General features: G+C 37.0%; 1 protein-coding gene across 25 annotated transcripts in view; it reads left to right on the top strand.

Moving 5' to 3' along the window:
- camk2d.S (calcium/calmodulin dependent protein kinase (CaM kinase) II delta S homeolog) overlaps positions 1-26,823 on the top strand; it is a 130,109-nt gene that overhangs the window by 9,802 nt on the left and 93,484 nt on the right. For all 25 annotated transcript variants that reach the window (XM_041574316.1, XM_041574296.1, XM_041574240.1 and 22 more), the window contains 1 exon segment: positions 312-406. In XM_041574316.1, the coding sequence (XP_041430250.1) occupies positions 312-406 (95 nt within the window).

Genomic DNA, 26,823 nt, shown 5'->3' with positions numbered 1-26,823 from the left:
TGTGGTCAAAAAATGTCACCACGCTCAGCATGGCAATCTTTTTGTCCCTCTTTCTATTTCCAGAAAATTGGGAGGTATTCATTCTACAACATTAAACATTACTGTAATAGTGAACTACACATTTAAGGCTCTGTGCTCTCTGAAAGGCCCATGTCATAGAGCAATTTTAAATCTACATCTTTTCTTAGTAAGAAATGAGCATTAAAAATACCACGGGTCTACTAACAACCACTTTTCATTAGTATAACATTTTCTGTAACAAAATTTAGTTTACAAAAGGAATTTTTATACTGATTACTTTTATTTTGTAGGGGAGCATTCTCAGTGGTGAGAAGATGTATAAAGATCAACATAGGACAGGAGTATGCTGCCAAAATTATAAACACCAAGAAGCTGTCTGCGAGAGGTAAGCATTAAGAATTGATCATTGTTAGCAATTCTAATTTGTAATTAGACTAATTTTAGAACATGTATCTTTAAAGTTGTATTCTATTTCTTTTTTTTTTTTTTGTAAATTTGTTGCCAATGTACAGTATGCTCTGCCTCTTCTTTTAAGTAAACAAAACTTTTTCTCTATTTCATTATAGGTGTTAATGTATGATTGCTTTGTTTTTAAAACCTTTGCTACCTCCCATCCCCTGGCATTAAATAAATCACTCTCTACCCCTGATTGCTGCCCTTGTCTCAAGTAACAAATAGGGAGGATATACTGATGAAAAGCAAAGTGTTCTTGGTTGATACTCTAAAGACCAATCAGTGGTTAGTAAACAGATTGCTAAAATGTGAAAATAGGTCAGACCTTGAAGGGACATTGCCATTATTATAAGCTGTTTTGTTGGTTTCTGAAAGTATTTCTGAATAAAGAAGTGTTGGAAAAGGAAGGCATTTGTTCTACTTTCTTTCACTTGTCTACTAGCTTTCATACTTATCTCGTTTCCTAGGATAAAACAAGACATGTTTTTTCCAAGTTCAGCCTGTGCCGGATCTGCTTTCTGTTAGTTCAGACAAAGGCAAACAAAAGTCTTAAGTCTTCAGGATCTTATTCCGTTTTTTTGTTAAACGTCCTTCCAAAAAAAGCAAAGTCAACTGTGATCAGACTTCTGATGATTAAAAAAGTTCAGTATTTTGGGATTTCTGTCTTATACTGCTCTGACCACCATTGGAAAGTGGTATATCTTCTTTCTATATCATTAGTCCTTTAGGGTCAGGGCACACAGGCAGATTCAGGGAAATTAGTTGCCCAGCGACAAATCTCCTCTTCTTCAGGGTGACTAATCTCCCCAAACTGCCTTCCCCTGCCTTCCGCCAGCTATAATGAAAATCGCCGGCTTGAATTCTCTTGGAGTGCTTCGTTTTCCGAAGTTGCCTCATGAGGAAACTTTGGGAGACTTCGGAAAACGAAAGCCAATATCTTCCGTACACCAGTCTATCTAACAACTCTTTCACAGACCAAGGGTATAGGTACAGAAGTAGTGTTACACTTGGCAAATCACCAGTTCTAATCACCTCAAAAATGTTATTGTCTATGGCCAATAACTTCACGTACTTGCCATTTACACTAGTTCAATATTTAATATAATTGGAACTGATGTGTGACAATTCCATTCCATTCTGTGTTGCTCAGGCTATTAAAGTAAAAATAGACAAGAAATGTTGCATGCAGCCTTCTATCAATAAACCATTTCAACGTATTTCTCAAAGTTACACATCAGAAAGGGCAATAAGAGATACATGTAGTACACGAATAAAGCATATTGTCTCTCTGTGTCAAGAGTTTTTTTTGTACTCCATAGTTCTTGTCAATGCGTATGCTTTAGTGAAGTGTTCAGTGGATAGGTTGTTGTTTTTATCAAGTGTAAATGCAGGTGTTGCCATGATACACATGCTGCATATTCATAATGTAGCTACGGGAGCAGATGGAGCTTCTTCATGATATCCATATTTGAAATCTAGTGAGAGTTACCAGTGTAAACTCTCATTTGCATTTTAACCACTTCAGAATATAATTTTGTGGTTCAAGTAGCCAAAGAGCTCTCTGAATTATTTGCATTTGATATCAGATTTTTCTTTTGCATCTGGTGTGTGTTAAACATTTCTAATGTTTGTGTTGTGATCTTTTTCTTTTCTAAAAATGTTTTCATGCATTAGTAAATGCATTTGTATTTTATGCTTTATTATTATTATATATTTTATTATGCTTTATTATTATTAGTCTTGTTCTTGAAAAAAGCAAAAAAAAATTAAGAAATGAAAAAATAAGATTGCTGTATGCAGTTCAGAAAGAACATCTATTAGGAGATTATAGAGCAACTAAACTAACTGCCATTTTTCTTAAGATACCTACACCCATCAATTTATTGTTTCTGCAAACCCCTCAAGCTGTTCCTCCTGGATGTTTTATTACGGTAGCATGTTACTTGTATTTGTTACTATGTATGCCAATTGAAACATGTACATTTTAGTTTAGTTTAGTAAAACAAATTGAATGTTTGTACTAAGCCAGGAGTGCCCATACTTTACTAATGTGGGGTCTACTTTTAGTGATGTTGTCACATTATGATCTACATCCATAAAAACATTGTTAGCATTCTGTTCAATGGAAAACATTACATAAATATTGATTTACGAGAAAATGTATTTTGCTATACTCTACAAACAATTATTTCTCAAGTTACCTAATCCATACCTGAATGAATAGGAGGGTGATTTAGACAAGCTGTTTGTTGACAGTGTCTTGAGATCTACTGATCACCAGCTAAAGGTCTACTGGTAGATCCCGATTTACCTTTTGTACACCCCTGTACTAAGCAGTATTGATGCACAGGCCAGAAAGGTTTTACACTCACCCAATTCTAACCCAACCTTATAAAAAATGTACCAGCACTGGTTAAAACCACAGGATAAATGCTGGGGTGCAGATGTTGTGGCTAAGATATAGGCCCAACAAATACTGTGTTTAAACAGTGTTTGATACAGACTGTAGGAGGAAGAGATGGGAGTTAGGGTGGCCAGTTAGTAGAAGGTTACAGTAATCTAGTCTGGATAGGATGAGAGCATGCATGAGCGTCTTGGATGTATCAGGTGAAAGGAAGGGGCGGATTTTGGCAATATTGCGCAAGAAAAAGTGACCGGTTTTGACAGTGGTGTTAATATGATCAGAGAAGGAGAGAGAGGAGTCAAAGATTACCCCCAGACAGCGTGCTGAGTTGACAGGGTTAATGAGCATGCCATCAATAGCTATAGTAAAACGGGGAGTAGGTGGAAAGATGATAAATTCAGTTTTTGTTAGGTTGAGTTTGAGGTGGGGCTGGTTCATCCAATTTGAGTAAGCTAGAGGCAGTTAGAGATTTGAGCCTCTGTTTCAGCTGTTAATGAAGGGGTAGATAAATATATTTGGGTATCATCAGCATACAGATGATAATTAAAGCCAAATGATCGGATGAGATCTCCCAAAGACAGAGTGTACAGGGAGAACAACAGCAGGCCAAGCACAGAACGTAAACGTCTTCATTGATTACTCAGCAAGTCCAGCTGTTTTTAGATTTACCTATACTAGATATACCATGACCTGGATGAATGAAAATCTTCATAGTCGTTAATAAGGGTACTGTAGTACTCTTGCTTGGCCTTCGACAAGGCAGAATTGAGGCAGGACAGTAGAAATGTATAGTGAATGAAGTCTGCTTTTGTACGGGATTTCGGAAGCGTAACAAGACTGGGCGGGCCCTGGCGCAGGACACGCTGCCGGGCCCCCGCCCCCCTCTGTACACCAGGAAACTGTCCGGGGTATGCGTCGCGCAGCTGCGCGCGGACTTCGCGGACTGCCGGGAGGCCCTGAGGGGGTGCGGGCCCTGGCCCGCTCGCACCCCCTGCTCCCCCGATAGTTCCGCCACTGCGGGATTTCTTCCACATACGTTCAGCAGAACTTGTACAGGAGCGCAAGAATCTGGTTTTTGAATTCAGCAGAATTTGAGCATGTGTACGCTTAGCCTGTAAAGGGGAAAATGAGCCAATTGTTGAGGATAGTATGTGATTATATTCACTTACCAGGGTATCAGGGTCAGACGTTTCCTTAAAGGAAGTGAGACTGGATCTGAAAGACTGAGCTAAGGCTGGAAGGTCAAAGTCACGTGTATCTCAAACTAAGACAGTAGGGGAAGAGGAAGGTGGGCACGGAGAGTGAGAGATGGAAAATGTAACCAAATGGTGATTGGGAAGGGTTCACTGTTAAAACCAGAGAGAGAGTTTTTTTTAGTAAAGACTAGATCCAGAAAGTGGCCATCCTTATGAGTAGGGGTGTTTGTCCACTGCTGGAGCTCAAAGGAGGAGGTTAGGCGGAGAAAACGAGAGGGCCAGGGTAAACTGTAAACTCTTCTTATAAAGTAAACTCTTCTTATCTTTTTCTCTGCTGAGAATAATTCATGAGGCTTATTAAAAGCAACTGTTAAAATTGATACAGTAGTTGCTAACAATTGCATAGATTGCTGAGAAAAATTATGTAACTGCTATACTAAAACAGAACAGAACTATTTTTTTATTATTATTTCTGGTGTACTGTCTTAAAACAACTGCACCGGAAAAAAAAATGTTTGGTTGTTGAACAACCCCTTTAAGAACTACTGGTGCCGAGCAATCTTTACTACATTTGCACTACTACTAGGTACCTAGAGCAGTGATCCCCAACCAGTAGCTCGTGAGCAACATGTTGCTCCCCAGCTCTTTGGATGTTGCTCCCAGTGGTCTTAAATCAAGTGTTTATTTTTAAATTCCTGGCTTGGAGGCAAGTTTTGGTTGCATAAAAACCAGATGTACTGCCAGAAGATTGCCAGTCCACACAGGTGCCATCAATAGCCAATCACAGCCCTTATTTTGCCTTCACCCAGGAACTTGTTTCATGCTTGTGTTGCTCCCCAGCTCTCTTTACATCTGAATGTTGCTCATGGATCAAAAAGGTTGGGGACCCCTGACCTAGAGCATATGGCTGCATGATGCTGTTTTGTATTGTATCATTAATAGTATCCTATTAAAATAATTTATTTTTGACCAATTGCTTTCTGTCTGTACTTATAGGTCAGTTCTTTGTATCTGATGTTCGCTAAGCAATCTGAAATCAGTGTAGGGGTTTTTAAAATTGTTTTATTTAGTAGCCTTAAGACTTGCTGCTTCGCATTACAGAAAAATAGAGACCATGTGCCAAGCATTAGGGCAGTGCCACACAGAATGCTTACCCCATAAGCAACAAAGCACCCTAAAATACCTTTATTTCAAACCATGCGAATTGATGCAACTTTGAATCTTGCAGTTGCATGTGAATGCATAAGAAGGCATTGTTTTGTGATTACACAATTTAAATGTTTTACATATGGGACAGCCTGCCTAGTTCATGTAAGTCAATGGGAGAGGTCCAGGGACCAATTTGAACATGTTACTAGTTCCTGACATTGGAGTTCTTTCGGTGAAAAAACTTGATTCTAGTTTAGATGAATTCGTTATGAGTTTTAGGGACGGTAATATTAATTCCAGTTTTACATATTCTATTTTTTTATTATATAACCCCCCCACAATCAAATTTCAAGTATGTTCAAATTTATTAGAGTTAAAAATAATTCACATGAATTCGAAAATGTCTCTTTGTATCAGTTTAGTGAAGCCCACATATGCTAGGTTTTATAAATATGTTCTGTTATGTCCAGATCTAAAGTAAAAAGCAGCATGAAAAATAAATTTTACCGAGGGGTGGTTGTCTAGCAAAACAGACGCAAGACTGAGCATGTTGTGTAATAACAGTAGCTCATCTAAATTTGTTTTCCAAATAAGCATGCATTTTATGTTCTAGAATGAAACCTCAATCAGAGATACATGAATATATATTATTTTTAAAGATTATTTTTATGAGACTGCTATATTTGTGCATTATTAATATGCAGTATGATGGCTACAATGACTGGGATACATTGGAAAGTGGACTAGATTGTCCATATAGATCATGGGGAATTGATTTGTTATATGAGATCTGATGAGGGGGAACTGAATAAAAGGTTGGAAAGTCTAACTATTTACAAAATCCTAAAACGCAAGAATAATACATAATGCATATGCATTGTTATCAAATAATAATGTAGAACACCTTCACGTGATTTGTTTCTTCATCAGGAAATTTTCTGTTTAAGTCGCAACATTACTACTGTATTTGGCTGATCATACTATGAGATCATGTATACAGTTTAACGACTAATCTAGATAGATATATATATATATATATATATATATATATATATATATATATATATATATATATATATATATATATATATATATATAAAAAATAACCTTCTCTATGAACAAATTAAAGGTTCTCCTCTCTACCATCCCAGCAACCTGCTTTTGACATAACATGATTCAGCGCCACTGAATACAGCTGCTTCCTTTCTTTGACTTAATAAATCCTTTGCTGTTTAGTGTTGGTCACATAATATTATTGTGGAAATGTTGTGAGTGGTTCTGAGACGCATCATTTGTAAGCTAATGAGAAAAGCAATGTATTATACTATATTTGCTATGCTGAATATATGCAAAGTGCATCTTTCATATGAGGAATTCACCTCTGTATGATGCAGGGTATTATCTATGATTGATAAACTCTTTGTTTTGACAGCATTTGCCTATTTCTCTGGGAAGTTGTATTTAGATTTTGTGCAGACTGAATATGCGGTAGCCTTCAAAGCAATTATTACTCCCCAACCACCCAGTCATTTCTTTGTCCTTTAGGTTCCATGTTTTTGTTTATTTAGCTTCTGCTTGGCTCCTTTCCCTTCTGCCATATTGGAAATCTAGTACGAAAATAAGGTGGTGGAGGGCACTACCAACATTCACAATAGAAAAAATACTTTTTTAAGGTATATGAGGTGCAAAGAACCCCAGGTAATCCCACAGTCAGTATTTAGAAATGGAGAGGGGTTGCACACAATGAGAGAAATAACACTTAGTAGACAAAGGTGGTATTAAAATCTTTTTTCTTTCATAGTAAATACCAGAGAAGCTGGTATATCAAATACAACAGTATTAGCAGAAATATATACATACCACCAAGTAACAAGATCAAGGCAAAAAGACAAACCACAGGGAGCAGATACACATGCCAAAAATGCGAACATCCCAACGTTTCGGCACTATAGCCTTTGTCAAGGAGAATTCATTCCAAGCTATCTGAAGTATAAATACTCCATTCAATTAGACTCAAAAAAACTCAGTTTTCGCACGCTTCCCGCATTATTACGTTACGTTATTACGCTGGCGTTATTGCGCTGAGTAAACGCCCAGCATACAGTGAAATAAGGGTTTTGCTCATCAAATCTCTGTACCAAAAGGCATTCAGTTAAAAGGAATTGAAAAAATTTTTTTTGCTATAAAAGAAAAAATTTGTAATACCACCTTTGTCTACTAAGTGTGCAACCCCTCTCTATTTCTATATATTGGAAATCTAGGTCAGTGATCTATTTATAAACCCTGTCATATTTTTCACTTTATTTACACTAAGCTTAGTTTGCGAGCTTAAAGGCAACCATATCATAATATGCACATTGCTGGTGCTATGTTTCACAGAACATGTACATTCATAGCATTCATAATTGTCATCCACAGGTGAGCTCCACAGATTTTGCCCATCATCTTAGATACTGCGTAGCAACGTTAACGTTGTATTTCATGTGTTGATATAGAGACAATAATTACTCATGTAGGCCTTCAAAAATATACAGTAAGTTCAATGAATAGGACTGTTGTTTGAACTGTTTAAAAGGTTGTTTTTGCCTCTTTAAAAGGATGGTTCTATTTAATTTCTTTTAGCTTTATCCATTTAACACCTGTTCTATATCATATAATATAGATATTAAAACTAACTCTTATGCTGAATAATCTTTTCAGCAGAAATCTAACCCCCCAAATAGGGATAATCTTAGATAGTTGGGATTTTGTAAACTCCCTCTAACCTGCTTATTGGCTTCTTGTACCTGCTTAGAGTGGATATGTGGTGCCTTGTTTCAGAGACAGACTACTATTTTTCAAGCTGCAACCAACACAACCATGCTGTGAGTTGCTTACAAATGTCACCTGTTCTAGGATTGTTCAGCAGCTTGCAGTGCCTGTTGACACACATCATAGTTGAGTTGTTGCAGTAGGGGCAAAGTGTTGGGTTGAAGGGGCACTCCAAGCCACCATTTATACAAAAATACAAGACCGAAATACATATATCCATCTTTCAGTTTACTATTTGTATATGCTACTGTTATGTATTTAAAGGAAGGGATGTCCACCTAAAACCTCTTTTTCATAATGAAAGATATAATTCTAAGAAGCTTCCCATTATACATGAATTTTCACTTATTTGAAAATTGCTATTGAAAACTATCTTTTTGGCTGTTTGTATTCTCAACATTTCTGGTCAGTCTTCTGACTGACTGATGCCATATAGGGATAAGAAATTGCATAGAACAGAAAGGCATAGAACAGAAAGGGATAAACCAATATTGCTTTCATTATGCAAAAAAAGTTTTTGGAAGGGTATTACCTTTAAATTTCAGTAAGCAAAATTACCAAACCTACCGAGGTGTATGAACAGAAGATCAGCACTCTCTGTAGTACGGTGAAAAACGTGTTGATTTATTCACAGACTTTTACATATTATCTAAGTGTGTGAATAAATCAACATATTTTTCACCATACTACAGAGAGTGCTGATCTTCTGCTTATATACTACAGCATATTTGATCGTGCACCTCTGGCTATCTTTTATTGTTGCATCATTATCCAACGTTTCGGTCCCGGTTGGGACCTTTTTCAATCATTTTTCAATCATCCTTGAAAAAGGTCCCAATAGGGACCGAAACGTTGGATAATGATGCAACAATAAAAGATTATTTGTTTTACATAAAAGGGAGTGGTGGTCTGAAAAACATTGGTGTATACAAGACTTACCATGCACCCCTGCTTCTATTAAGACCCATGCTTCTATTATGACCTTGGAGTGCAGATACTCGTCAGAGAGAGAGAGAGAGAGAGAGAGAATCGGCACTCACTTGGTTGATTGCTGGGTGCTAACCAATCAATACTTATTAATTCACAGTCCATGAAAGCACTCACAGCAGATGCCATCCAGCGTGTATCAAAAGGGTGCATGGTGTATCTACCATGATACACCATACACCAATAAATAACCTTTTGATAGACGCTGGATGGCGTCTGCTGTGAGTGCTTTCATGGACTGTGAATTTATAAGTATTGATTGGTAATAGAATAATAATGTGAATTTATAAGTATTGATTGGTAATAGAATACTGGAGCAGTTTGCTTGGTAGATTCCCCCAAGTATAAATTGATGATGCTGGCATCCGTGTACCTAGAACTCCCAACATTTTGGAAATGAGAAGAGGGACAAAAAAGTTGCCACACGTAATTACCATGGTCATTTTACAAAATTTCTCAGGTTAATTTCTCAGGTTATAAAAGTTTGAACATATTTCTGTGTTTTTTTTTTCCAGTTATTACAGTTTTGCTAATGAAGGTGAATTGCCCTTAAAGCTGTGAGTCTTAACATTTCCCAAGGGACCTGTTATCTTATATTGTTACAATTACTTATTTGCTTATCTAGATTGCTTATCTAGATACATTTGAATTGTTACAAATGTATCTTATCTTCTGTTGTGGCTGTTCTGGGCCAAAAGCCAATTAAGTTAGAAACTTTGTTTCTTTTTCTGGCTGTTCAGTGCAGAGAAAAACTGCACTTTCCAGTACAAATGAGGGACTGCAGGTTGAGCTGTCAAAAGAGGTACTGTCTCTCTAAAAATGGACAGTTGGGAGGTATGCCTAGAACAATCTGAAACCAGGATGTTGAGGGGTGTACAAACTCTGTTCCAAAGCTTGCATTTTGCCATATTTGGGAGCAGGTTGTCCATATCCCACCACCCTATAGAAGAGAGGGTAAGGGCCTTATTTTTAAGCATAGTTCTCTGAATTGCAGGAAAAGCCCTTAACCCAGCTTCTAGATAAGGGACTTCATTGCCTGTAGTCCACATCCATATTCATGATTTAGGATCCAAATAGTATCTGTCGTTGTTTTAGATTCTTTTTCTTCTCAAGCGTTTTTCCTAGAGCTACTACTACATGTACTGCTGTAGGACATAGAGCTTATACTGTCATGACTGGGTCATTTACCATGCAAAATATACAGAAACATGTAAAGGTAGGTACAAGTCAGCTGGAAAGATTATAGGCAATGTAGTTAGGTTTCTTGAATGTTATAACAAAAGCAGAAATTGATGCATATCTATACTGATATTCGTAAGAACAGACATGTTATACAGGTATGGGACCTGTTATCCCAAATGCTGGCAACCTGGGGTTTTCTGGATAACGGATCTTTCCGTAATTTGAATCTTCATAGCTTGTCTTATAGAAAATCATGTAAACATTAAATAAACCCAACAGGCTGGTTTTGCTTCCAATAAGGATTAATTATATATATTAGTTTGGATCATGTAAAAGTTATTGTTTTGTTATTACAAAGAAAAGGGGATTCATATTTAAATTATAATTATTATATTTAAAAATTTGGATAAAATGAAGTCTATGGGAGACAGCCCTTCCATAATTCTGAGCTTTCATGATAAAGGGTTTCCGGATAATGGATCCCATACCTGTACTGCAAAACCAAATAAACATCACTTGTAGCAGTTATTTGTCTGCTACAAATAAATGTTATACTATATTAATATGGATGTTTGAAAAATTGTGACTGCTGGTGATCTGCTGAATATTATTGTGAATGCTGATTTTATATATACAGGTATGTGACCTGTTATCCCGAAAGCTTGGGACCTGGGGTTTTCCGGATAACGGATCTTTCCGTAATTTGGGTCTTCATGCCTTAAGTCTACTAGAAATTCATTTAAACATTAAATAAACCCAATAGGTTGGTTTTGCTTCCAATAAGGATTAATTATATATTAGTTGGGATCAAGCACAAGCTACTGTTTTTATTATTACAGAGAAAAAGGAAATCATTTTTAAAAACTTGGATTATTTGGATAAAATGGAGTCTATCGGAGCTTTCTGGATATCAGGTTTCCGGTAAGGGATCCTATACCTGTGTGTGTGTGTGTGTGTGTATATGTATGTATATATGTGTGTATATATATATATATATATATATATATATATATATATATATATATATATATATATATATATATATATATATATACAGTGTCGGACTGGCCCGGCGGGACACCGGGAAAATAAAAATTATCGGCGCTGAGCAGCGCCGCCTGCGCATGCGCACCGAGCGGCTTCCTTGCTGAGCCGGCGCGTCACAGTGGGGGGACGGGTGGCCGGAGGGGGGCCCTCGGCAACAGTCCCGGTGGGCCCCTGCTCCCCCCAGTCCGACCCTGTGTGTATATATATATAGATATAGATATAGATATAGATATAGATATAGATATAGATAGAGAGATATAGATATAGATATAGATATAGATATAGATATGCTTGCAGGTAACAACAATCTGCTGTGATTTCTGGGATAAGTGAAGCACCATTGCTACTTTATTCTTGACCTACTTTCTAAAGCATGTATAAATTCCCCTTGGAAACAGAAAAGGATACCTCAATTCAGTTTTCTGATAGCTTGCAGCAGTTCTGGATATATTTAGAATCTGTCACATAAAGCAGTTTTCTTTTGTTGAAATGGAAATAAATTGGCAGGTTCGAGATGTGCCACTAAAAAGAATACTAAATGCACTAAAAGAAGACCTATACCTATAATGTAAAATATTTATGTTCCATCTTTATTTTGTTTTTGATTTATAGTTATTTTTTTTTTATTAAGTATGAGCTTTAAAGTAAAAGTTACATGGGTAGTAAATAAGACCAGTGCCAGGCTTAGGGTTATGGGCATCCAAGTCAAGCACCCTCCAGGCCCCAACCTTCCCCTGCCCGTTCATATGCTCACATAACTCTGCACACTGAATCATGCCAAACCCATTGTGCCATAGGCAGGTGACTCTTCTGCCTACCCCGAGTTCCAGCCCTGAATAGGACCTCTGTCTAGAGTGGTAGAATTGGCAGCTAATATCAGCCACTGTATGGGCAGCTTTGCACCTTCACAGAAGCCGTAGAAAGGTCTTTATTTTTTGCTGCCAGTTTCTCCTTTCAACTGTTTTTTGAGGTTCAGGACTTTGATTATTGATTTAATTACCTGAACCTTGAGTTCGCACACCCAGTATTTAACAAATTGAAACACAAATATCACTGGGTGTGGAAAAATGCCAGGAATGTGAGTCCAACAGATATGAATGCTAATATTTACATGAATCTGAAAACAAAATGCATGGGCTTGGATTCAGAGATAAAGTAGCCTCTAATCACAGCTGCACCCATAACAGTGCCGTGCACTTAAAGGGCTACTGTCATGGGAAAATAATTTTTTTTCAAAATGAATCAGTTAATAGTGGTGCTCGAGCAGAATTCTTCACTGAAATCCATTTCTCAAAAGAGCAAACAGATTTTTTTATATTCAATTTTGAAATCTGACATGAGGCTAGACATATTGTCAATTTCCCAGCTGCCCCAAGTCATGTGACTTGTGCTCTGATAAACTTCAATCACTCTTTACTGCTGTACTGCAAGTTGGATTGATATCACCCCCCTCCCTTTTACCCCCCTGCAGCCAAACAAAAGAACAATGGGAAGGTAACCAGATAACAGCTCCCTAACACATTCAGTTACATTGAGAAGGAAAAACAGCAGCCTGCCAAAAAGCATTTCTCTCCTAAAGTGCAGGCACAAGTCACATGACCTAGACAAAATGTCTAGGCCCATGTCAGATTTCAAAATTGAATATAAAAAAATCTGTTTACTCTTTTGAGAAATGGATTTCAGTGCAGAATTCTGCTGGAGCAGCACTATTAATTGATTCATTTTGAAAAAAAATTTCCCATGACAGTATCCCTTTAAGAGTTTGTCTTAGAGACTTTTTCGAATTTTCAGGTACTGTATAGTAATGCAAACAATTTTATATTGGTAATGGCTTTCATATATCATTATTTAAAATATAGATGTGGAAAGTCTATCAGAATGTGAGTACACAGAATGTGTACTTTCCAAAAATATATGATTTTCTACGGTCTCCGTGCTGTTAGGGGGTCTTATGGCACATTTATTGCAGCAGCCAGTGTCAGCTGTAAAAAAATATTTTCATTTGGGGGACGCTGTACACCACATAGTTTGGTAAACCTATGCACAATGGGCATCAAAATGTTCAGTGGACCCCTGGCATTCATATTTAGCATAGCATGGTTCCTAATGCTATGTGGGAGATAAGATTCTAGAAAGTGGAAGCTTTAAGGCGATTTTTAGATATTTCATCAAAACCTATTTTGGCAAAGCATTGCAACTCAGTAATTTGGAGTAGGAAGACATGGTTACACATTTTAGATTCGGCTGAATATGTACTTTCCAAAAATATATGGAGGGGGGGTCAACATATTTTTGTGTTTTTAGCCTGCAAAAAATGCATTAAAGGTGATGATTATTCATTTGCTGAAGTGACATCTGAGACATTTTGTATGTTCTAATTTCTTTTGGGGTCTCTAAAAGCAGATACTTTGGAAATCCAATGCATAATTGGCATCAAACTGTTCATTGGACCCATGGCTTTCAAATTTTTTTTTAAAGGTTTTTATTTTGCATTTTTAACAGACACGACAAAACGACAGTAAGGTATTATTGAAGCAGTATATTTGGTCACGCAGGACCACAACTAATTGAATTTGGAGCATTGAAAACAACATAGTGTGTCCACATGGGGTAGACAAACTTAGGTTTAGTCACAGAGGACATAAAAAGCATTAGGGCTATACAACAGTAGCTGGAGGGAGAATAAACATATTAAATACATTATCCCATTCATTTGTATTATTGGGTCATCAGTCTGCTTCTGGGCAGGCCTCTAGCCAGGGTTCACATATTTTCTCAAACTTTTCCTGGCATTGCCTAGCCAGATATGTCCGCTTTATCATCGGGAGATTGCTATTGACTAATTTCACCCATTGTTTTACCATGGGGGGCTGAGGGCTCATCCACTTGATAGCAATCTGTTTTTTTAGCATAAAAAAGGAGGGTGCGCATCAGGCATCTCATTTTGTTCAGCGGTACCAACTCATCAACTAACCCCAGTAAACATACCTCTGGCGTTGATATTCCAGGGAGCAGGATTTCGTTGGACTAATACACCATTACCTTGGCCCAAAACCCATGAATTAAAGGACACGACCATAACAGGTGGAAGAAACTGGCATCGGATTGTTGACATTTAGGACAGTTTCCATTGGGATTTCTACCCATGGCCTTAAGCTTAAGTGGGGTGATATATGTACAATATATAATATGAAATTGTACCATTTTGTCTTTGGTAGAAATCAGGAAATTGTATAGTACTCCTATTGCATCTTCCCATGTATCGTCATCCAGGGTAGGAATAATGTCATTCCATTTTCTTTTGGCTTTACTGAATGGGTTATTGAGGGAGGATATTAGTATCTTATATAGCCCAGACACTAATTTTTTTCTGGGTTCCACAGCCTATCTTCATGCAGTTTGGTTCCGGTATTGACAGTCAGGGCACCAAATTGAGCTGTGAATGCATGATGAAGTTGGAAGTAGCGGTGCCATGCCACGTCTGGGTGATTCAGTTTTGTCCCATGGCATTCATATTTACGATGTTTTTTCTTGGTACCTAATGCTGGGTGGGAGAAAAGAACTTGCAAAGTGAATGTTTTGAGGTGATTTTTCAGAATTTTCATACATTTTCATAGAAACTGCTACGTTCAGAAAAGCTTGGATGTTTGGTACTTTGGAGTAGAAAGACATGGTTACCCATTTTGGTTTCGGCAAAATGTGTACTATTTTATACTAAATATATTATTTCCTGGGGTAAAACTAATGTTCCAGTATGTTTTGGCTTTGGAAGTTAAAGTATGCCATATTGTACTGTAGTGATTTGAAATTCGGTAATTTACTGCTGGGAGTTTTTGTTCTATAGAAGTCAGAAATCTCCATAATCTATACATATTTGGCATTGGCATGTTTGAGACACTTGAGAGTTTCCAAATCAGTTGACACTTAAAATAAAATAATTTTCTGGTATAAATCCCTATATCATGAAAAATAGCAATTTATTTTTGTATATGGTGCTCTAAATCTTGTTCCAGAAGTGGAAATACGTAAAATTCAGGCTGATATAGAAAGCTCAGCTTCTGATGAAAGAAAAAATGTATAGTTTTCCTAGGTAAACTAAATCACCCCAGAAAATGCCCCTAAAATGTAAGAGCACAAAATGTTCAAAAGACATCTGGCACTGAGTGCAATTTTTCCGACACCTAAAGGGTTACAGTTACCAAATGTTGATGTTAAACAGAGGAACTTATTTAAAGAAAAAAAACAATACAATTTTAATAAACATTTTTAAAAATATTTTCTAGGTAGGTTAACCCTTTTAATATAAAAGAGGGAGAGAAACCAAAGATCCAACTAAACGGCACTCAGATCAATAAATTGACAACCTTCTGGATTTTTTCAGTACAATTTAAATTTACTATGGTTACATAGAATATACATTTAATACAGACAATGCTATACACAAAGCTGATTAACGGAGAAGGAAAGCTACCAAGGCAGTTTTATTGCTAATAGATTAGCTACAACAGTGCAAACTAGAACACCATTTTTAATCGTTAGAATGCTTTTCCATACCTGAGTAAACACTGTCTCTGTTTGTTTAGGATAGCAGCTGTCATATTAGCTTGCTTTGACATCACTTCCTGCCTGAGTCTCTCCTTGTTCACTCATAGCTCTGGGCTTGGATTACCGCAGGGAGGGGGGAAAGGGAGGGGGAGAGGAGCAAACTGAGCATGCTCAAGCCCTAGCCCTGGAGGTTTATGCTAAAAACAAAGTCTGATACAGAAGCCCATGTGTACACAATAGAAGAACAGAAATGTGGTGTTTCTTTTGACTGAGGACACAGAGCAGCATTAATTTGAGGGTTTACTAGTGTATTTATATAGACCTTTCTGATAAAGCTTACTTGGTTTTAACCTTCCCTTTTTCTTTAATGATTCCGATTTACATTGCATGGCAGCATGTAAACAACTGTATTTTATGAATTATGGCAAGTTTTCTTGCAACACAGTTCAAATATTTGTAGCTCATTGATGAGAACAATATATTTTCCTGACAGTGTTTTTTCACAGTAAATCTTCAGCTGGCATAAGCAACTACATGCAGTATACCATTCACAGATAATGCTTTTTTCATGTGTTTGCATTTGCCTCTAATTGCTGTTTTTATATGTTTGATCCTCGGCTGTCTTCGAAGACATGCTGTTTTGATTGTTCTACTTTGATATTCTATATATGATCCTAGAGTCGTGCTCATGTCTACCTAAATTGTGTGTAGCCCTTATTCTAGCATTTTAAATTGTTGTGTCAGAGTTGCCTAAAACTGATAACTAGTCCCCACTTGACGCATGTATTGGGCTGTGATCAGCCAAGGGCTATTTGGTTAAATGAGTGCAGGTGGACTATGTGTGTAACTAAGTTCTATGATAGCAGCATTTTAAATTATACATATAATTGTTTGGATAGCCTAAAAATATCCCCTGTGGAGAGATTTCTTCATTATGTTTTGTATTATGTTTGTATTTTATGTGGGGATTTAATGCCTAAACCTTTCATGAAAAAATGCCTAGAATTGTAACTAAGTGAAATGGAAGCACATTATCAATCTTTTTTTTGGACTCCGGGCATGTAATCTTGCTGAAAATGTTGCCAACATAGTGTGCTTTTCATTTTGTTTGGAGACCATTCCAGTCCAGACAATGTGCCACTGCAATGTGTCTCTGTAAACGACAAATCATCTCATCATTTGAATATTGTTTTATGCTTTTGGTTTTCTTTCTGTTCTCTGTTCCAGGTTAAGTACATTTGTTTACCTAGCTCTTATTTCTTGGTACTAAGTATGCATAACAGCAGTTACTTAAGAAATGACACACACTCTTTGTTTTAGTCATTTAAGCCGGATTTCATGTTAGTTATAGTTGCTAAATGTGGAATTCATGTTTGCTTTAAGATTTTTAAGGTCTTTTTTTAGATCTTTTGTGGAAACTTGTAATAAGATGGAACTAATGCATCATGTATTGTATAGGAGTGTGCAATATTGATAAAGTACAATTTGAACTTTATGCAAAATTGGGAATGGCTTTATGGGTTTTGGTTAGCTTTGTCAACTTTCCTTATGTAAAATCTACAAGCAGCCATACTGTGAGATTACCTGGGGGCGTGACGCTCTCTATTTTCACCACCCAACGTAGGTTCTGTTTTGTAAGTTCCTAGCTGTGATTCCGGTATTGATTCTTATGTCTGACTTCTGCCTGATATTGATGTTGGCAATTGCTGCCTGTCCTGACCATGCTGCCTGTTCTTGACTACATTTTTGGTTTCTGATTTGGTACTTTGCTGCCCTCTGTTATTGACCCCGGCCTATCAACTGACTATGCTCTGCTTCATCACGTTCCTTCTGTGTATGCCCTGATTCCCTTGCCTGCCCGGAACCTGTGCCCTGGTTCTCTCACTTTAAGACCTGGCGGCATCCAAGTAGCAGAGGGCTCCTCCTGAAGCGAATGGTGGCTGTTTTAGGCAGAAGTGTGAGCTGTGACTGGAACCTTGGTCCTTGTTCTGGGTTTTGGTAGGCTTCCAGGAAGCTTTTAAACCTAGACTGCCAGGAGGACTGGGGAAAAAATAAGGATGATTGTAGGATAAAAACAGAAGCAATTGCTTGTAGGTCAGGGTGAGAAGAAAGCAAAGCAGTCCATATAACTTTGATTTGCCCAGTCAGTGTTCCATTACTGTATATACATGGGCATTAGAGGACCAAATATTGTAACTTTAGCTGAGGTAAAGTAAATATACTTATGGCTTTATAAATATATAAAATCTGAAAACGTTAATATTAAATAAATTACAGATTGTATAACATGAATTAAATGGTATTATAGTTGACACTTATTAAATTATGTAATTATTGAATTACATTCTTGATATGCAGCTTGATGATATTGTGCTCATTGTGCTCATCTGATTATCACATTTATATACGGTAGATATCTGTTTTTAATTAGAATGTGAATCAAAATAATAACCCTAATAGACATATTTAGGCAGCTGCAGTAGTTGCTGCATGGGCAGAATGTCATAATACTAGCTGTCCACACAACTGATAATGTGAATGTTTATTCAGCCATCCTGCCATGCAAACTACCTTTGTAAAGCTGGTGCATAAATGACAAAAACAAAACCAGAGCGCAGATGCTTGTTTAATTATTTGCAGGCAAGGCTGGGTCTGAACATTCTAATCTGTTTTTTAAGTGGGGTCTGGTTGTGTATAAAGCTGTTTGGATCTGGATACAATTTAAAGTTTTTATCCACCCACTTCCTATTGCATTTTCCTTTTGATCATTCTTGACATTAATACATTGTTCACCGATTCACTATAGGTGTTTCATGTATGGCATCAACATCAATTACCTGAAACACATTATTCAGAAAGCTCCACATTATGTCATTATCATTTCGCCTATAATTCTATTCAAACTGTTTTTTGACTAACTTGCTTTTATTGTAATACTGTAACAATACCTTCACTAAACTTGCATAAATGTGTGATAATAGCAAACCAATTCCTCTTTTAAAAAGCTTTTCCTGCTGAAGGCTCTTATGCTGCGAGTTCCTAATAACACTTGCTGTGGTGTGTATCAAAAGGAGAAACTGGTACTTTTATGGCAGTGGTGTAGATTATATGGTGGATGGCACCTAAAAGATATGTTTTCTTAGTCTTAATGTAAAATATACCACTCTTTTTCACTAGCTCATTTAGTTGGACTGTTTCTTATTGGTAACATATTCCTTTCAATCTGTGGAATCAGGTGTGTCTGTGTAACAACAATTATTTATATTTATCTCTGGAAGTTCAAATAGTGTTTACGTTATAGTTTCCCTTTGTCATCGTTCTCATTACAAAAAAATGTGTCTGGAAAGCCCCAAGCATCCCAGATAATATATCCAAACCATTACAGTCAGATTCCGGTGAAGAAGCCGCCTGAGGCGGCTCCTCAAAATGCCGCCCCACTCGCCGGCTTAACCATCTGCAGGGGAGGCATCCGAGGCAAGAACACTAGTGCAGAGAGTGCAACCGGAAATTCGGCTCTTAAAAGTACAGGAGCGGCTTTTTGCCACCCCTGGAAATGTATCTGACGCTGCTGCCTGAGGCTGCCTCATTGGCCGAGCGCCCCTGATTACAGTATAATGTAGTGTATAAGTGACATGAGATTCCACATGATTATACACCTGCATTTGGATCTACTAATAACCTTTTGGGAGTTATGCAAAATAGTACCTAGGTAATTATTTCATTCCCCATACCTGTTTAAACACAATAGATTATTTCATCAACACTTGTTTTAAAGATAACTTTGCCATTTAAAAAAACAGCAATGTCAAACCCTGGACCCAATTTCCCTCTGGAAACTTTTTCCCAAAATACTGATTTTGGGAAAAAGTTTCCACAATAGATTTACACAACACTTGTTTTAAAGGTAACTGTGCCATATAAAAAACAGCTGTGTCAACCTCAGAACCCAATTTCCCTCAGAACCCAATTTCCCTCTGAAAAATGCTGATTTTTGGTTGTACAGCTGCATGAACTTGTATTCCCAATTCACTAAACATTGCATACACCCCACCTCCAAAGCACTATATTGTGAGTGATGCCAGAAATTTGGCATGGCAATAGAAGCAGACATTGCAAGTATGAATAAAAAATGTCAACCACAAGAAACTGAGCTACTGATATGCTACATAAATGAAGTTAACCGAGTTCTAATGCAATCATTTCTACAGTTTTGAACTTTCAGTATTGCATGCATCCTCATGGCTGGCTGATGCAATATGTTAAGTTGTTACTCCTTAACTATAGGAATGAAGTTAGAGAGGGCTATTGAGCATAGATAGTCTGTTGTCCCAACTAGGACTGACTAGTTGGCAGATAGAGCTCCCCTAAGGTGATTATGTGCCAGTGTAAGGGACTAAGGGGCAGATTTATCAAGGGTTGAATTTCGAAGTACAAAAAACTTTGAAATTCGACCATCGAATTAAAAAACAAATTTGGCAATCCTGCGGTCGAATAAAAATTCGATTTGAACGATTTTAGCGATCGATCGAAGGATTTTTATTCAATGTGTAAAGACTTGGAAAAATGTTGTAGAAGGTCCCCATAGGCTAACATAGCACTTCAGCAGCTTTAATTTGGTGAAGTATTGAAGTCAAAGTTTTTTTTAAAGAGACAGTACTTCGATTATCGAATGGTCGAATATTCGAACGATTTTTACTTCGCATAGAAGCTGAAGTAAATTCGAAGTCGTAGTATTCTGTACGAAGTATCCAAAAAATTACTTCGAATTTCACATTTTTTTTACTTAGAAAATTCCCTCAAATTCAAATTCACTTCGACCCTTAGTAAATCTGCCCCTAAGTGTGTAGGTTTAGTTATTGGGGACCTATGGTGGAAGCACTGTATATGCGGTCATGGTAGAAAAATGAGGAAAGAGGACCCCCTGGAACAGCTAACGGCACTCTGTGTGTGCATTCCCATGGGACAGGGGCCTTGGAGGCACAGGGAGACAGAATTTTCAAAACTAATAAGTATTGTATTATCATCTCAACCAGAGCCCCATTCTTAATTCTGCTTCCCTGCAAGAAGCTGTTCATCAATAAAGTGTTTTTAAGTGTTTGGTGAAGATGGCGAATTGTTTCAGTGAAGTCCTTGCATTTATATCATACATTAATGGGTGCCCACTGGCCACACATGGCACAGTTACATGCATGTTTGTCTTTTCTGTGACTTGCACATTTGTTCAAATACTGCCTTGATTGACTGCTTTGAGATTTGGCCACACATTTCTGCGTTATAGTACTATGCAACATTTATATGACACATTTTAAATAATAAACATGGACTTCCATATTAGATATTTAGCTGATCCTAAAGTAGGGCATTTTCTTTAGAGTACTTTTAAAGAAGTACTAAAAATTAATATGGCTATATGTGCCATATTTTATATAATGAACTTATTGCACCAGCCTAAAGTTTCAGCTTCTCAATGGCAGCAATGATCCAGGACTTCAAACTTGTCACAGAAGGTCACCATCTTGGAAAATGTCTGCAATACTAGTGGGCTCTGAGTAGCTGTTGAGAAGCTAAGCTTAGGGGTCGTCGCAGAAAATGAGGTTGGTATGTAATATAAGCTGATGCTACAAGGCTGACTATTAAATTCTGATGCTGATTGCACTGGTTTCTGTGCTGCCATGTAGTAATTATCTGTATTAATTACTAATCCGCCTTATATTGTGACATTTACATTTGTGTTATGTATATTTTGAGTCCGTAAGCTTTACTGCTAAAGGGCTGTGGTTGCATTGGGATGGTACAGAAGCCCAAAACATAATATACAACATTTCTAGCTTAATTCTTTATTTAAGCTTTAGTTCTCCTTTAAGTACCCCTATTATCATTTTGCTAAGTCAGACATTTTCTGAAACATTCTTACAGTTGTAACTTGATATAGAGGAAACTTGTCATTACCTAGTAGGGCGTGTAGTAACACTTCCATTGTTTCATATTACCTTAACAGCATCCAGGTGATGAACATAATACAGTTCTTTTTCATTGGTCAGTCTGCCTTTGCCTGGGTTTTCTGTGCTAGGATATACTGCCTATCTCAATGCCAACATATTTACTTTCAGGTTGCTTTCTTCAGTCTATTTCCAGACTTTTTAATTCATTTTTTGTGGATAATGCATACCTCCCAACTGTCCCTTTTTCGTAGGGACAGTCCCTCTTTTGACAGCTCAACCTGCAGTCCCTCGTTTGTACTGGAAAGTCCCTCTTTTCTCTGCACTGAACAGCCAGAAAAAGAAGCAAAGTTTCTCACTTTTTGGCTTTTAGCAGAGCCCAGAACAGGTGCAAATAAGATACTTTGTAACAATTTTGAGACACAAAAAAACAGTTTAGATGAGAAATATTTAAAATTTTTCATAACCTGCCATATTTTGTAAAATGAACATGGTAATTAGGGGGGTGTGGTCACAAAGGGGCATGGTCAAACAATGTCGCTGTTCTGTGTGCGAAGACAGTTTTTGTCCTTTTTACTTCCAAAATGTTGGGAGGTATGGATAATGGCACATAAAACTCTTAATAGCATTTTGTCTTGCAACTTCTCTCAGGGGAAAGACATTAAACATTAAAACATAAAAGAGTACTATGTCAGAGAAATGCAGTTCTTATGGCACAAACAACAACTGGCAAAAATGTGGCCATTAGCTTTTGAGGTGATTAGTACTACTTATGTAGGGCAGTTTAAGAAAATATATATTCTATTATACTGCCTTTATCAGCTTTTAAATTGGCCTAGGTTAATTCCTATATACTGTATGCTCATATAAAATAATCGTGAAAATGAATTTTCAAAGCTCAGTCCTTATTTTACACTAATGTGGACCTGACATAACCAACTAGAGTCAATGGGATTTATTAAGGCAACACATTTATGCCATGTGAAGTGGTGTAAAATTTGGTGTAAAGTGTTGACACTGTGTTTGATGCTGATTTTAAAATAATACTTTTTATATGCTACAATTTTAAACTGCACATTTGCAGTGTAAAGTAACAGGAGTTGCTTGCCCGCACACAGTGACATGGTCAACTACCGTGGAATTTCATGTAAATGCTACTAAAGCAGCAACTCCATGTTTGCTCTTGTTCTTCTGGCCCAGAATGGGATCCTATTTGTATTTTAAATCCACAAAGGAATACATATATTGTTATATACCCTTTTAGTTAAAAACTAAGAATGGACAGCCAGTCAGCAACTTCATAAATATCATTACAAACAGCAAAAGCTTTCTGAGAGATCATTGCATGACATTTCAGTTTACTGTATTGCCTTTTTCTGAAACTTCAGAGAACTGAACAAGATTAGACAGGAATTAGTATATGCATTCTGTTTGATTCTCAAGCTGACCCTTTTCATGTTGTACACCTGTCTATTGCACCTGAAAGCATAACCTTTCAGAATTTAGAAGAAATATGCTGTGTATTTCTAGTAGATGTTAAAATTAAGTAATTTTTCTAAGGTTTGTAACATCCTAACTGGGCCCTAGAATATCCGCCATGTGTGCTTTGGCATTAAACTCCGTGCACAAAATGTCTTGGCTACTGTATGATTATAAACGTGTTATAAAAAACTCCTCTTTATTTATGCACTTGCAAAAAATAAAAATATGGGGCTGCAAATATGCATCAATCTTTTTTTTTGTTCTATATAAATAAATGATTAGAATTAGGGATGCAACAAATCCACTATTTTGAATTCGGCAAACCCCCGAATCCTTCACAAAAGATTAGTCCGAATACCAATGCGAATCCTAATTTGCATATGCAAATTAGGGCGGGAAGGGGAATTTTTTGTTACTTCCTTGTTTTGTGACAAAAAGTCATGCATTTTCCCTCCAGACCCTAATTTGCATATGCAAATTAGGATTTGGATTAGGTTCCATCGGCCAGAAGGCTTTGGCCGAATCCTGATGAAAAAGGCAGAATCCTGGACGAATCCCGAACCGAATCCTAGATTCGGTGCATCCCTAATTAGAATTAGAATTGAAGTCAGTCATGTGGAATTTAGGAATTCTCTTGGGAACATGTCACCAGAATGAGAGCTTGTATAGAAATAAAAGATCATGTTTGTACTAGTGCGTTATCACCTTTCACCTCTCCTTTTGTCCTGTTAGACTTCCTTAAAGGCAACACTGACATTTTTCAAATTAAAGGAATTGTTTATTATAAAATAAAAACTGGGTAAATAGACTGTGCAAAATAAAATGTTTTCAATATAGTTAGTTAGCTAAAAATGTAATGTATAAAGGCTGCAGAGACTGGATGTCTAACAGAATACTACTTCCTGCTTGGCAGCTCTTTTGGTTTCCACTGATTGGTTACCAGGAAGTAACAAATCAGGGGCTTGAGGGGGGTGGGGGCACATGGGTCATAACTGTTGCTTTTGAACCTGAGCTGCATGCTAAGGATCAATTGCAAACTCACTGAACAGTTCTGTCCCATGCGGCCCCACTTAAAGTAGCTGACTAACTAAAGGTGGCCATACACGTGCAGATTAAAGCTCCCAACATCTGTCCTTTAGACCGATTCAGCATCTTATCTGCCAGTGTATGGGGGCTTCCGACGGGCCTCATGATCGATATCTGGCCAAGATATCAATCAGGGAGGTTTGATTTTTCTGGCAATCGACTTGTTGACTAGGTCATCAAACAGGTTGATCTTTTTGTGTATAGCCACCTTAAGAGAGAGAGAGAGAGAGAGAGAGAGAGAGAGAGAGAGAGAGTAGTATTATGTTAGATATCCATTCACTCCAGCCTTTATAGATTACATTCTTGGCTAATTAACTATATTAGAAACATTTTTTTATTTTGTACATACTATATATTTACCCAGTTTTTTTTTTGTTTTTTTTTACACTGAACTGTAACTTTAACACCTCACTAGCAGATCGGGTTGCCACCTTTTATGTTCCCGGAAAAACTGGCAGGGAGCGGATGATGTTGGGGAGGTGGAACGATGGATTGGGCTGATGATGTGCTAATAAGCGATTCACATGTCATTGACTTTAATGCCCTGTCCGGATTTCCTAATTTGAAAATCCGGATAGGAAGGTTTCACCCAGACAGCCCTAGTTCCAAATACCAGGTTGTCCAAGTGAAATCTGGAGAGGTGGCAACCTCTCCAGTAGATGTTTTGGTAGTTATCTCCATGTATCTCAAACGTCTTATCACTTTATGTGTAGATAAACATTTTTTTCCTTTTTGAAAGCTTTGTAAGTTCTACATTCTGCCAAACAGTTTTTATAAACGAGAACATGCATACTCATGTATTCCATAACTATTGAAACTAGTGTAAAGACAAGGATACAAGTACAACTCCTAGCCCTTTATATTCCCTCTCATATTTATCCTGAATGTGTCTCATGCACAATGAACATTTTATGAAATTAAGCTAGACATATTTTTTAATGTCAAATTGTGTTTTTTAGTTCATTTTCTGTCATAAATGCATGCTGCCCAGTTCTAGGCCTTGCAGAATATAGGACTACAGCCATGTTATAATAAACCAGACCTTATGTGTTAGACCGAAATAAGAAATGCTTAAAATCAAGAAGAAAGGTGAAACCGAAAAGAGAAGATTGTATCCAGACCATATTTATTAAGAAATTCTAAAAGGAATTTTCATGTGCATATGCAATACTAAACCCCAGTGCTGTCAAATCACTGCACCACAAAAACATATTATATTATATTAGAATATAATTAGGCATCATATGGAGACTGAAATGGGATGCAACAAAAAGCTGTTTGCCACAGTACTGATAAATGAGGAAGTGCCCATTTTAGTAAAGGTGGCTACGAAACTGCAGTCCGGAAATGGGATTTTGTGTTTCATAACATCATACATAAATCAGAGCCAGACGGGCTTAATGGAGCCTTTCATTTTCCTGTGTTTGATTATTAATAAGGGCTTATATCGTTATATATTTATTTATTGTTTTCACAGTTGCATGGCTTCATTAAATAAATAAATAAATATATATATATATATATATATATATATATATATATATATATATATATATATATATATATATATATATATATATATATATATATATATATATATATATAGTTTGAGAGAGCTACAAACAATTTTTTTACAGATTTGTGAGAAAAATAGAATTTTGAATGTTAATAAATATTCCCCTTTGTGTCTTGTAACCCCTGTAGTCTGCAAAAAAAGCTGTAATCTACTATGTCTGTAGCATTTTGCACCCTGCCCTTAGGAGGCACAAAGCCACCCTTCTTCCATGCCTAATATGCACGTTGTTCGGATTCCCAGGTTAGGGAGTAGTAAGGACAAGGCTACCTTGTCCCTGTCACTGCTGCACTTTGAACTGAATTTTTTTTAATCTGGCACAAACCTGGATGGTGATGTCACAGAGGTGTGGCAGTTATGTAGAGGCAAAGGCAATCAATAGATTTCTACCTGTATCTGGCAATTTAACTGTAAACCCTGGCCGATTTGCACTTTCAAAGGTGCCAAATGAGCCAATTGAGGAGCCAACTGATATCCAAGTCTTTTGCCAATATCCTTCAGCTCATCTCCACGCACAGCATATTATGCAAGATAATATATGTGCGTCTATGGCCACTTATTTTTGGGATCAGATTAATGTAGCTATGGCGCAAGGATTGGCCAGATCCCAAGTCCCAACCACAGCAGTTGTCCATGTTACAAAGCACTGAAACCTGGGACAAAAATGTTTTCAAAATGTGACTGGTGGCAACACTACATTATAATAATAATAACATATCTGTGTGTTGGTGCACACAATAATTACATAATCCTTAATACTTCAATTTTAGGATTCAAGATTTCTAGTAGGTTTGAAGAGGCATAATTAATGTGACACTTGTTATAATAATTGTTCTAATTCTTCATTGTGTACTACTCAGGGCTTCCAAACAATAGGCATTTGTTACTCAAATGTAATACTTTTATTTAATAATATGATAATTTTATTTGTTTGGGATTAAATATCTT

Source organism: Xenopus laevis, chromosome 1S (genome assembly GCF_017654675.1).
Source record: "Xenopus laevis strain J_2021 chromosome 1S, Xenopus_laevis_v10.1, whole genome shotgun sequence".
Lineage (NCBI taxonomy): Eukaryota > Metazoa > Chordata > Amphibia > Anura > Pipidae > Xenopus > Xenopus laevis.
Note: the sequence above shows the minus strand (reverse complement) of the source record. Positions and strands in the feature narration are given on the sequence as shown.